Source organism: Neophocaena asiaeorientalis, unplaced genomic scaffold (assembly GCF_003031525.2).
Source record: "Neophocaena asiaeorientalis asiaeorientalis breed wild unplaced genomic scaffold, Neophocaena_asiaeorientalis_V1.1 scaffold484, whole genome shotgun sequence".
In the NCBI taxonomy this organism is placed as follows: domain Eukaryota; kingdom Metazoa; phylum Chordata; class Mammalia; order Artiodactyla; family Phocoenidae; genus Neophocaena; species Neophocaena asiaeorientalis.
This window is the reverse complement of record NW_020171830.1, coordinates 2,573,274-2,586,838: the sequence shown is the minus strand read 5'-3', so window position 1 is coordinate 2,586,838 and position 13,565 is coordinate 2,573,274. Positions and strand designations below refer to the sequence as shown.

General features: G+C 51.2%; 1 protein-coding gene across 8 annotated transcripts in view; it reads right to left on the bottom strand.

Moving 5' to 3' along the window:
• The window catches only part of CAMK2G (calcium/calmodulin dependent protein kinase II gamma), a 53,184-nt gene that overhangs the window by 2,234 nt on the left and 37,385 nt on the right, over nucleotides 1-13,565 (bottom strand). Inside the window, exons 12-18 of one of the 8 annotated variants that reach the window (XM_024740698.1) lie at nucleotides 8,739-8,807; nucleotides 7,527-7,571; nucleotides 6,006-6,054; nucleotides 4,667-4,780; nucleotides 2,566-2,641; nucleotides 2,104-2,198; nucleotides 381-625 (exon numbers count right to left, since the gene is read on the bottom strand). In XM_024740698.1, the coding sequence (XP_024596466.1) occupies nucleotides 393-625; nucleotides 2,104-2,198; nucleotides 2,566-2,641; nucleotides 4,667-4,780; nucleotides 6,006-6,054; nucleotides 7,527-7,571; nucleotides 8,739-8,807 (681 nt within the window). In that variant the 3' untranslated portion in view covers nucleotides 381-392. Of the gene's footprint in view, nucleotides 1-380; nucleotides 626-834; nucleotides 2,199-2,565; nucleotides 2,642-4,666; nucleotides 4,781-6,005; nucleotides 6,055-7,526; nucleotides 7,572-8,738; nucleotides 8,808-13,565 lie in introns of those variants that run through there. The other 7 variants (XM_024740731.1, XM_024740713.1, XM_024740738.1 and 4 more) reach the window with 7 other exon arrangements.

Sequence of the window (13,565 nt, the reverse complement as noted above, 5' to 3'; positions counted from 1 at the left end):
TTTTTTTGGGCTGCACTGCAGCCATGTGGAATCTTAGTTCCCTAACCAGGGATCAAACTCGAGCCCTCTGCAGTGGAAGGGCAGAGTCTTAACCACTGGACCGCCAGGGAAGTCCCTCCTTCTTCCTTATTGACAGCTGAGGAAAATAAGGCTTAGGGAGGGGAAGTAACCTGTCCAAGGTCACCCAATTTGGAGTCAAGGAGCCAGACCCAAGTCTGTCTGACTTCAGAGCATGACTTATTACAACCACCACACTGTCCAGCCTTCATTAGTCTTCTGGGATGGCCCATGTATCCTCCCCCAATGCCACCTCTCAACGTCTTCTTCCTCCTCTGACCCCACTTGTCCCAGCCGCTCCCCAACCCCCCCACCAGGTGCACCTGTGGCTGAGCTCACTGCAGCGGTGCGGCAGGGGCCCCTGAACAGTGATAGTGGACATTGAGCCACTTGCCATCCCGGCGGTGCCAGACCCGGGTCTCCTCTGACTGGCTGGTGCGAGGCCGGCCCTGCCCATCGATGTACTGGGTAAGGCGGATGTAGGCGATGCAAGCCGCGTCCTCTCCAATCACGTGGACGTGCGGGTTCAGGATGGTGGTGTGGATGGGCTTGCTGTTTTTGGACAGGACTGTAGGGGGCAGGGAAGGGTGGGGTAGGTAGGAGGGTGTCAGGCCTGGGGACTGGCATTTTCCTCCCAGCCTGCACTTCCCAAGTCTCACCCTCGCTCCAGTAACCATTCTGTGAGTCTCCAAGTCCCCATACACCTTCCAGAGGCTGGGAAGCCCCATCAGATTAGTCTTGATTATTCAAAAGGAAGAGAAAGGTGTGGAACAATGATAATAGCAGCTACTGTTTTAATCAGACATTGTGCTGGGGGGTTTTACACGCATGAGTCATATTCCTTGGTCAATATTATTTTCTTCTTTATAAGAGAAGGAAATAGGCTCAAGGAGGTTAAGTAATTTGTCCAAATCACACAACATTTGAACTCAGGACTATCTTAATGAAAGCCTATGATGATCTTTCTACCCTAATAGGTAGGTTTAGATTTCATAAGGGTTGGCTTGTCCCTAATTAGGGCTATAGAGCAAAATCAAGAACTTAAAATATTCAAAATTGATTTCTGATTTTAAAAAGATCCAAAGTTAAAAAAAAAAAAAAAAAGTCACCAAAGCACCAAGCTCAGGATATTCCCAGGGTTCTCAGGTCCTCTGGGGGAAAACCAAAAGAAGATGGGTTGCCATTATCAGCAAACACTATGGATTGTGTTGCTTTTATTGAGATTCATATTTTACTTCAATTCAAATATTAGGGGCTACATGAGACCTTTTGGAGAGCTTCTATAAATTCTGGAATTGCTTCTGGCTGACAGAATTACCTAGATAACCTAGGGTTTATAACTGCAGCTCAGACATGGAGAGGATGGCAGTTAGTAGAGAAAATAGTGAGAAAATAAAATTCAGGGCAGGATCCTTTCCCAGGATAAAGTGGGAAAGATGAGAAAAAAATAAGAAGGGGGACGGTCTTAGTGGAAAGAAAGATGGGAGGAGGAGATGAATCAGCTTCTTATCCTCTGGGACTTCCAGGAACTGTCCAGAGCATATACCCTGCCCCCCTGGCTCCCAGCCAGGACTCCTGTCTCCCTCGCGGCTAGGAGGACCCTAGCCACAACTTCCGATCTCACAATCACCAACAGCGCCCTGTTACTTGCTTGCACATTCTTATCCTGGTTTTAATTTCCTCTATTCTGAAACCTGCAGACACAGAGCTGAGATCATTTCAACCTAACCTCGCATGCTTTCCAATCGTCTTGGAACAAGGCAAGGCTTAAAGAAATACAGTGGCCTTGATTATGGCAACTGGCATTGGCACTGCCACGAGGCAGCTGCAGAATGGAGGGGCAGGCGGGGCTGTGGAGGCGGCCCTTTGAAGGTGCCAGTTGAAGACCATCCTCAGGGCCCAAGGGGGCAAGCACATAGACCAGGGTGCGGCAGGCAGGTCCAGTAAGGGAAAAGCGGGCAACTGGGAAGAGGAGAAGGTGAGCGGGGACAGAGGCAAGGGGGTGAGGGGCAGGCAGGAGTATCTCAGCAGCACGAACCCACTCACGATTCTCAAAGTAAAACTTATGGAAATCCATCCCTTCCACGAGGTTACCGAGGGCCTCAGGCTCAAAGGAAGTGAGGCCTGGATCACAAATCTTCCTGCAGGGGGGGAAAAAAAAGCAGCCCATCAGTCTTGTATGAGAATTACTTGTCTCTCTTCCCCATCAGTGGTGTCTGTCCCACAGCAAGTTATCTGTGGGCTGGGCCTGACAAGACGGCTGAGATCTTAGAGCCCTGCCTGCCAAGCCACTTAGCTCTGCCCTTTCAGCCCACGGCCCAGACACCACAGGCGGGCTCAATCACTGATGTCTACCTGGAAGGGCTCCCAGGCTAGGGGCCTGGTGTTTAACTCAGACACTGTGTGCAAGGCCCAGCCTTCTCTTTACCCCTGGTCCCAGCTGCTTTTTGGGAGGAGGGAAGGCCTCGAGAGATGACTTGGGTCTCAAGGAAATAAGTCTCTACTCACGTGTAGGCCTCAAAGTCCCCATTGTTGATGGCCTCAATTAGTTGTTCTGTGATCTTAATGATCTCCTGTTTTCGCACTGTGGGGGGAAAAATATAGCAATTTACCCGTGTGAGACTGGGAATCTCCCAAGTGACGGAAAGCCCTCCCCAATCCTTCAGAGAATCCCCTGTGATCTCTCTGACAAAGACATCCCTGTCTTCTCTGTCTTTAAGGCCCTTTGCAGGAAGATGAGCCCACCTTTCTCTCCATTTCCCCTCTGTTGTCCATAGAGCTAACGCCCCCCCCCCCCCAAAGCCCGCCTTATGATCCTCTGGCCTTTGCCTCCCTCTCCATCAACAACCAGGATGCAGAAAACACTCTTGTCTTTAACAGCTGAGGAGCCTGACACATTGTGAATATTCTGCCCTCAGTCTGTGTATCTGATCCCTAGCAGGTTTAGCTTCTCAAAGAACCATCTCCCGATAGGGCTGTTTCCACCACCCACTTGCTTCTCTCACCTGAAGGGGCTCAGTCAGGTCTCAGTTACCACCTCCCCACCCCCAGCCCTCACTTAGTGGTCCAGAACTTAGCCCTGGGCGACAGCCAGCCTGAGAGCAGAATCTAGCCAGGGATGAGGTCTCCAAAGGATGAACAGAGCCCTGAGATGGATGCTTAATTCTCTTCACCCTGCTCATCTCCTCCACAGGGCTTTTCTGGGATAAAGGATCTTGGAACTACACACACTCTTTTTTAAATGGAGCCTCTCACCAGTGAGACAGTTCCGTTTACCCTGGACAAGCCTTGGAAAGGCTCTAAATCTCATACCAGCTCTCAAACCAGGACGTGTCCCTCAGGAAAACCAAGACAAGCTTCAGACTGACAGGCAGGCAGAGTTGGTGCCCTCAGAGCGCCCCCAACCCCAATCCCAAGCCAAGGGACTGCTGGTAACATCCTGCTCTCCTAGGCAGCTCACTTACAGGGAGCGCCACTATTAGCAGAGGGTACCGCCAGGGTAAGGGAGGCCTCGTACTGAGCTCGGGCTAACCCTGACTGGAGCCCCAGGCTGGCCCAGGCCACAAGCCTTTCCTCACAGGAGCGAGAGGCTGCAAGACAAATGTGAGCATTAGGACAGCACAGCTAAGGGGCACCACTGGGAGAAGGCAGAGCAGCCAATGGTACAGCCAGGAGGGGGGCTCTACAGCCACCAGCACCACCATGGGGGCAGCTCTAGGTGAATAAACAGGAGGTGAGGGGAACCACAGAGCTCTATCCACTTTCTAGAGGCAAGCAGGTAGGCACACGTACACACACACACACACACACACACACACACACACACACACCCTCTACAACCCCACCACACCCATCTGCAGGACCTGACTGGGACCCTATGGGTGAAGAGGATCGTGTTTAGAAACTCTGAAAGGACAGACGGTAGGAGGGAAAGAAGCAGACAAAGGCATCCTCTACAAAAACACAACTAAAAATATAAATACAAGCTACCATTAACCCAGCAAAGCATCATACCCAGACATTCTACTATCCCATTTATTTTTCGTAATGCTATGAGGTAGGTGCCATTTTATCCCCACTTTACAGATAAGTAAACTGTAGCTCTGGGAGGTTAAGTTACTTCACACATCTTTGAAGGTAGTGTAGCTGGATTTAAACTCAGGCCTGTCTCACCCCAAGCTCTTAATATGATATTACGCTTAGCCTCAAGAAGCACCACATCCCGACATGGTTTCTTGACTATGGCAAATTTCACCCCCTGACCCCATGCTCACTACCCTGGACCTGACTTCTGACTCCACCTTTCTTCCCGCTCGGTGCCGAGGCAAGGCCCACTGCACATCCCAGTGGCTTTCTACTCCTTCCCTCCTGCAACGATCTTCCACCCGCTCTTCATGTCTTTGGGCCCCGGTCTCAGGGCCCCTGCCTGGTCTTAACAGCACCTCCAATCAGCTCCCACACCCAGCAGAGGCTGAGCTCCTGAGGCTGACCAAACGGACAGCTGGGCTGGGCTGACAGCTCTGGGGAGGGGCTGGGGGGGGGGAATCCCCGAGGGGCTTCAGGACAAGCCAGGGAGACGGAAGCCAGAATGTGCCTCCCTCACACTTACTGGCTGAGGAGCAGAGAGAAGGCTGGGGCTGCATGCCTGCAGAGGGGGCTGTTCTGTCCCGGGAGCTCCGTCCTTCAGGCACCGAGCTGCCATTCCCAGTGCGGAGCGGGGCAGCTAGCCAGCCAGGGCAGGGCAGGGCAGGGCAAGGCAGAGCAGCCAAAACAAACAGAACAAGGCAGGTGAGCGAGCAAGCCGGACAGGACCCGAGCCCGTGGCACTGAGAGCCGGGGCAAGGCGACGCCTCGGGCTGCTGTGGACGCTGGACCACGTCCCACGCCGCCGCCTCTGCCACAGAGGCCTCCCAGCTGAGAGCCCCAGGAAGGGGCACAGACCTGGGTTTGTGGCTTCCAGAGGAGCCTGCGAACAGCCTGTACAAGTCCTGGGGAAGATGTCCTAGGGGGCAAGGCTACAAGGTCAAGAGCCTAGCAGTGAAGGAGGCGCTTACCCTGCCAGCATCGCCAGAAGTGAACTGATCTGACCTCAATCCCAGCAGCCCTGGAAGCACTGTTATTTACTGCCTTATATGTTTATGCTTTCTTTTTTCTTTTCCTTTTCCTTTTTTTTGGTATTACCAGAGATTTGTTGCTCCCTTATCGCCGCTGGGCATGCTCTCTCAGCTCTGTCCTGTAACGTTCCTCCAACTTTTCTGAGGACCTGGCCTAAGGTCACTTACTGAAGGCAAAGGGAGCAATTCCAGGAGGCCAAACCAAAGAGCAGGACAGAGATTCCCAGCAGCCTGGCCTGCCATGCCTTCCCACACCCCCTGGCACTCTGGCCAGGCCCAAACTTAAGCTGGTGGTCTGCACAGGACCACTGGGACAGGGCCAAATGTGGTTCTGACTCCGTCACTCATACCAAAGCTTTGTGATAAGAGTGACCAACCCACCCCGACGTGTCCAGGACTGTCCTAGTTTTAAAACCAAAAGTTCCACATCCTGGAAATCACTTCAGTCCTGGGGAAATTGGGATGACTGGTCACCCTACTAATGGCTCATGACATCTATAGGCTGCTTCTGCAGGAACTCAAGATGTCCCTGTTCTGGGATATCACATCGCAGCAGCAACAGGAACAGTTCTCTGAGCCCTGGGCCTCAGAACAGCCCTCGTTTAGCTATCCCAGACTTGGGGTCAAAGAAGAGAAGCCACTTGCCCAGCCCAGCAACAAGAGACAGGGCCTCATATCTTGGCCCATGGAAAGTAGCTTTTATGCCAAACTTTCTCCTGGCATATAAGGAGCCACCAATCTCAGTTCTGGGGACAGACAAGGCAGGTGCCCCACTGGAGCCTAGGTACCTGGGACACTGCCGGGGCCCCTTCCCCACCAAGGGCTAGCACCTACCTTTGAGGTCCTCATCTTCTGTGGTGGTGTTGCAGCTCTCTGTGGAGCCCTGCAGGCCAAAAAGAACAAGTTCCTATAAATGAGGGCCTTGGAAACCAGAGGAGCCAAGCAGAACAAAAGCAAGAGCATATGCTCCTACGGGAGCTGCAAGGAGGAATCAGAAGGTTCTATTTCCACCCTTGCCATCTGACTCCTATGAAATTCTGGATTCCCAAACACCATCCTGAGTCTTCCCCAAGTCAGTAAATGTACCACTTATCCAGTTGTTCAGGCTAAAACCTAGAGTCATCTTCTAGGTTTGATTTTTATGCTGATTCTTTTCTTTCTCTCTTTCCCTCGTATCTCAATTATCTAATCTAAAACCAAATCTGTCAGTTCTACCTCCAAAATAAATTACGTGTCTTACCTCTTCTCCTCAAATGCACAGCTACAACCTCAGCCCAAGATGCCAACATCTGGCACCTGAACTACACAATAGCTGCCTGGTCTCCCTGCTTCCACACTTGCTTCCTCCCTAAAGTTCTTGCCCATAACACAGCCAGAGTGTAAATCAGATGCCATTACTCCCCTGCTAAGAGCCTCCAACAGCTTCTTATTGCTGCTGGAAAAAAAATGCAAACTCCTATCAAGTCCTACAGAGCAGGTCCTGTCTGCTCCTCCAGCTTCACCACCCTCCTGCTACTCTCCCCCTTGCTCACCACACCCTTAGCTCTGATTTCTTCTGTCCCGTATATGTGCCAAGCCCCTGCCCTTGCATTCCCTCTGTCCAGGGCACTCTGCCTCAGAGTCTGCCTGGTTGTCTCCTTCCAGTCTTTTAGTTTTTAGCTCAAATATCACCTCCTGAGGAAGGCCCTTCCCCGACCACTTAATTAAAGGCCCTGTTCGTTATCTATTTACTTTGCATCATTTCTTCATAGCACTTATCACTACTGGGTTTTACCTTATTTATTTGGTTTTTGGTTTATTATCTGCCTCCCCTACACCCGTGGAGAGGGATTTCGTCTCGTCACCTCTGTAAACCAGAGCCGTGGATGGTTTTGGGCTCAATAAGTATTTACTAATGGTAGTGAAAATACGGAGACAAGGTTATTGAGGTCATAAAGGACTGAGGCAATGGGGAATGACTGCTCTAGGGTCTGACTGCCTCTGTTTTTCTAGCTAATGTTTACTCTCATTTAAACTTCACATGGAAGAAGATTCTAGTTTTATTATCCCCATTTTATAGATAAGGAAACTGAGGTGCAGCCTGGGAGAGTGACTGGTCCAGGCGTCCAGGGCCAGGATGCAAACTCAGGCCTCTCTGGCTCTAGAGCCTGAGCTCAGCATCACTAAGGTATGATGCCCTCCCTGGCAACAGAGTGATAAACAGGCATGTGCTACCCCCAGCCTAGACTCTGCAAATACCTTGGCCTTGAGGTGCAGCCTGTAGGCTGCCATCTGCAGGACGCTTAAACCCTGTGACCCAGCCCACCTGTTTCCTGCTGACCTGGAAAGCAGGAGACTGCTTCAGGAGCCACTTACCTTGATCCCATCTGTAGCGTTGTGGACCACAGTGGTTTGTGGCTCCTGTGAGGGAAGATGAAAATTACCCTCCTGACCTGGAGACAGACCTACAGCTCTTCCCTAAGGGACCCCACCCCTACCCCAGCACCCTCATACATTGACCCTATGATGACCACTGAGGTCTGCTCGCCAGCCATGCTCACAAGACAAAATATCCTGGCTCAACTGGGTCCCAGGCAGCTGGAAGCCCCAGATTTAGGGGACAGCACTGGCTGGTAAGGAGGAGAGGCCTGGCACTTAATGGAAGCAGGAACCGGGGAAGCCGAGGACAAGGGCCCCTGCTCCCGAACCCTGCTGAATCTGAGTGTCCTTTCTCCCATGGGACAAGTACACTGGAGGAGCTGTAGGCTTGAGGGCACAGGCTGGGCCCTGACAACAGTGTTCATCAAGGGGAGTGCAGGAGGCAGGGATGCTGGGAGAGTGGACTAAGGTCTCCCAGAAAGACCCAGGATGGCCCTCAGCAAGCTGAGCCCAGAGAGCCGCCTGCTTCACCCACCCTCTGCCTCTCCCAGAGTTCCTGTCCCTACAGCCCCACAGCAGGCAGCTCCAGAGGCCACAGGAAGTAGGAGGAGGGGCAGCACAATTCCCCCTCCCTCTCTCCCAGACACCCCCTGCTAACTCTAGTTAGTCACCAGCAGAGGGAGCTCTGAGAGCACACAGTGCCCCTGGCTGAGCCCAGAAAGAACTCGGACAGCATGGGGGCTCTCCAGGAACCGAGACACCCCAGCACCATCCAGAGGTGGGGGACCCCAGCCCCCCTTCCTATTCATTGCTTTGCAAAGGAGAGGCTGAGGCAGATTTTACAAGGAGGTCTCCAAGAACTGATGTACAGATCCCAAGAAAGCTCCTACCCTCTCCTTTTATAAGCAACTCACCTTCCCGGCCCCTGCAGCAGACCCACTGAGGGCCCAGCCTGGGGCTGGGAGGCTTAGCTGAGAGCCCTGATCACTCTCCCCCGCCAAGAGCAAAGAAGCAGGAGCAGCAGTTCTGCCATGCAGGAAGGAGCACGGCCAAGCACGACAGTGAGGGGGAAGGGGCCTATGGGGCAGTGCGCAAAGCAGCCTGCTCTACAGGGATGAGAAAGGAATAGGGCCAAGGAGGCCTGGGAGGAAGCGGGAAGGAGGGTAGGCAGCCAGGGGCAGGGGCGGAGAAGCGGTAGTCAGGAGGTACCATGGCCGTCTGCAAGGGCGCAGGCTCTTGGGCTGGGCTTACGAGACTGTTTTTGTTGTTGCTCTGTGGCTGAGACAAGAAAACAGATGGTTTAGTTCCTCTAGAGTCACCAAAGCCGCCTGACTCCCAGACCTCCCTTGCACCGCCGGCCTGGCCCGGAGGAGCTAGGCCTGAGGTGGCCTCCATAACACTATGGGATGGGAGCAACGGTTGGAGAGATGATCAGAGGAGATTATTTGGAGGGACCCAGAGACCTAGGCCAGGAGGCATCCTCAAGGTGGGATGAGCCCGAAGACTTGTTTTAAAGCATCTCTCCAGAAATCTTTGCTGATGCCAGGTGCTATGTCACTGCACAATTATACTTCACACCCAAAGAAATTCAGGATCTTCTCACTTTATAGGGGGAAAGGAGTGTGGTTTATAAGAAAGCAGAGCAAAATTCAGAAACTCTGGGTCCCCTAACTGTGGGCAGTCCCCTGCTGCCCTTTCATCCTGCCACCTGCATTTCCTTCCCCTTACAACACCAGACTGAAGCCTGATCTGAAAAGAAGAGGAACAAGGAGAGGAAGAAAACCTGGCCTAGGAGATGGTGTCCAGAGAGGAAAGGGGCGGAATTTGGATACAAAATGCATCCACTGACCCTAGGGAGTAGAGACAGGGCTGTGCTGTTGGCCTTTCTGCCTGATCAATCTTCGACCTGGTCAGCTGGGAATGAGGGCAGAGCTCCAAGGAGTAGCAGGTGAATCCAGAACCCAGTCCCCAGGAAAGAGTAGGTTGCCCAGCATGCCAACATTCCCAACAGCAGACCACTGGGATATCTCCTTGCCTTTCAAAATATTACACTGAGTGGCACAGCAAGGGAGGGTGGGGGGAGGATAACGAGGAAGGAAGGAGGACGATCTCCAGGGCAGGGAGTCCTATTGATGCTCTCTGCCTCTTACAATCCCCTAACCAATACACTCAGTCTCACTGGGAGTGCCTGTGGAGTCGGTGGCCACTGATGAGCAGCCTGATGCCTGCAAATTCTTCAACAAGCAGAGAGACAAATGTACAGCTACCATCTCTGTGCAGGGCGCAAATGAGGGCACACTGGCAGCTAGGATGTGCTTCTTCTCTCCTAGAACACATACAGAAAGCCATCCAGACTGTCCTACTTCTTCTTGCCTGGAGGCCTCTTTTACGGCCCCTTGGACCAGACCTGAAGCCGTAACTTGCTATCAATGGTTGAGATGTCCCCAAACCCAGGGCTAGGCATGGAACCTCAAGCCAGGTACCTAAGTGCTATCAGACTCCGCTGAACTCTGCAGGCTGGAGAAGGGGGGCCCCAGGAGTAGAAAGGATGTGGATCTAATTTCACATGAACTCTGCTCTCTTCCATATCCCCCCCAGAAAAGAGCAGACCCCTCCTAGCTCAGCTGCTGATATGGACCTGTTTGGGGCTGATTGGACAAAGCTATTCTATTTGCAAAGCCCAGCTGAGACAAAGACCCTGGCAGGGGGCAAGGACTGCAAGGTGTCTGCAAAAACTGCCATATTTGCAGAGGGCTGGGATGTCACCCAGGTGGCCCCACCTCTGGCTTTAATAGATGGTTTCATAAGGATTCAGGCTGCTGTGTTCCCCTGGGTGTCCTGTGTCCCATGAGAAAGAATATGCGCTCTCTGCAGCCTTTCAGCTGTTGCTCCTGCGGGCAGGGTGGGAAGGACGAAACACCGGACACAGTGTGCTAATGGGCACTTGCACAGGGGAAAAGGCCAGGAGAGTGAGGCTCAGAGCCGAGAGCCTACAGCCGGCTCCTCCGCACACCACACAGAGGTCCGCTGGCTGCCAGTCTGTAGGAAACGGCTGCTTGTGCCCGGTGAGCAGGGCCTCTCCTCCTGAGCGACCGTGAGTGAGGGTCTCCCCCTGTGCTTGCCACCTGGCCCCGAATCCCTACCAGCTTCACATCCTGCCCTGGGCTGCTGGGGGCAGTCCAAGTGCTGCAGCAGGGAATGCCATACCACACATTCCAGTGCCCGTTTCTTAGGCCGCTGGGCCACCTTGGGCAATGGCTCCCGCCTGGCAGGACAGGCCACACCTGCCCGCACAGCACAGACATGCAGTGAGGATGAGTGAAGCACACGCACATGGCAGAATGGGTTTGCGTGGCTGGCAGGCGGGCGCAGGCAGCATGGAGCGGGCGGATGGGTGGGCAGGCAAGGCTCACCATTAGGTGCACGCTGGAACTCGACTTCCTTTTCTGGACACACCACAGCAAAAGGGAAAGAGAAGGGGAAAGAGGAGGTAAGAAGAGAAGCACAGAGACGCTGCAGGTTAGTGCACCAGCATGGGCTCTGCCTCAGGAGAAAAGAGCAGAAGGAGGAGACCTGGAGTCCAGCACCAGAAGGGTTAAAACAGCATCTCGACAGACAGGCACACACCCCCCTCCAGACCCTGGGAGAGGAAGAACTCCTCTGCTGTCAGGTTCACAAACACAGATTGAGGATATTCTGAGGTGTCTCAGATTTGCTCAGAGAAACCTCTTAAAAGGAGATTAAATCACAAGTCTATGAGAGTAAGTAACATTTTGCTGCAAATTTATAGGTTTGGGCTTATCTAGCTCACCTACAGGATCATTTATTTTTCTCTCATTACTAGGTCTGCCTGAAATTCGAGTGAGCAGCTATCAGGCAAAGAGCAAAAGCTACTCTAGGTCATCCTGAGCTTTAAAACATTTGACTTCTGAACCTAGACTTTTTTTCACTGGACTCCTAAAACTCCTTTTCAGAGAAAGATGTTGAGCTTTTGAAAATCATCTGACAAATATTACATTTTGGCACTCATTTCTTTGTTGGTATGGTCATGCTCATTTATAAGATTTCAATGTTTTATTGCATTTTGTAATTAGGGGGCAATGGAAAAGCAGGCGTGCTGGTGATTAAAAGTGCAGTGATCTTATGGACACAAAGATGTAAACAACAGGGAATGCTGAAAGCAGGGATGCCTTAGTCTCAATTAGAAGCTCAAACACTTTATGTTCAGACATGAAACAAGAGCAGAAAAATAAAGACCACAAGGAACACTAAAAATATATCTTGGAAGACTGTGTCTTAAAGGTGAAAGATAATTGAGGATTTTATCATTAGCTCGCTGGGAGACAGAAGTCCCCTAGGAACATGTCTGTGTGTCGTTTACTCACATATTCATCTAACGATAGCCAACAAATGCTTACTGAGGGCTATTCTAGGCATACTGAACACAGATAAATGTTCCTGCCCTCAAGAAGCTGACATTCTACTTGAGAAGACATTTTTGAGAATGTATTCTATTCAAAAGAAGGGGACTACAAGTATTTAAAAGAATGGTCCACAATTTAGAAATAGGTCTAAAGAAAAAGAAAGCCTAAATATAATAAGGCCTCTTGCTTTAGCCTTTTTTTTTTTTTCAATAAATTTATTTATTTTTGGCTGTGTTGGGCCTTTGTTGCTATGCACGGGCTTTCCCTAGGTGTGTCGAGCGGGGGTTGCTTTTTGTTGCGCTGCGCGGGCTTCTCATTGTGGTGGCTTCTGTTGCTGAGGAGCACAGGCTCTAGGCGTGCAGACTTCAGTAGTTGTGGCGCACGGGCTTAGTTGCTCCGCGGCATGTGGGATCTTCCTGGACCAGGGCTCGAACCCATGTCCCCTGCATTGGCAGGTGGATTCTTAACCACTGTGCCACCAGGGAAGTCCTAGCCTTTCATATATACCCACATATGAGATTTTACTTCCAAATTATCCAAAAAAAGGGAGTTGCTTTACATTCATATATATACTTCTCCCTTTATCCAACCAGAGTGGTAACTACTTTGAAGGAAGGTCCTATCTGATTTGTCTTGGTAATCTCCATGGTTTCTAGCAAAATGTCTAAAAGTCAGCATACGATCAACAAATGTTTGCCAAGTTCAACTGGGTTTGTTGACTCTAGTTTTTCCCCAGGCTGAAGCAGAGTACAGGCTTCTAACTTGCCTGGAACTACAGCACTGAAAACTCTGCAGGGGCAGAGACCAGGGCCAGTCTTGGAGTCAAAAGGCCATGCAGGTTGCTTTCACCCAGACCTTGCCTTAGGCAGGGTACTTTCTGCTATCTGCTTCAACTAATGGGGAGTAAGTTCCCAACTTGCTCCCAGCTGCCTCTCTTACTTAAACTGTCCTGCATGAAAACTTGAGATAATCCTTTCTACTCATGGGTTAGTTTCTACCAGGTGAGCAGGCTTCTTTCAATTTCTTTCTCCATCCCTTTAGGGTTTTGCCCTCAGCCATGCATAGCTGGCCTCCTCCTCTGGCAGCCTGCAGCACTGTTTAATTACCAGATCATTTTAAACAACCATACTTCACTTATGTTTAAAAATTAAATATTAAAAATTTTAAACCAGAAAAAGGTTCAAGCCTCCTTTCCACACTTAAACAAATATTCAAACGGTACTTAAGGAAAAAAATAGCATCTCTCTCTTCCTTTTCTTTTTCCTCCCTTCCTCCCTCCCTCCCTCCCTTCCTTCTTTCCTTTCTTCCTTCTTTTCCTTATTTCTCTCTCCTTTTCTTTGCTTCCTCGCTCTTTCTTTTAAGATTGGATGGTCATTCTGGCCTGGGACCAGTGGAACGCAGAAGTTGTCCTCAATTAGGGGCCCCTCAAGTCTTGTCCTCTTAAGTGGCTCTCACTCCTCCATAGACCCTGGGTCACTGGCATCTACCTTCATTCTTCATTCTGAAGTCCCCAAATTCAACTGCACAAGGTAGACTCACTGCTCAAACCAATGCTAATACCCGAGCATCTGTGAAAGCTTCTGAACAGCAAGAAAGAAATCTCCCTGTGGAC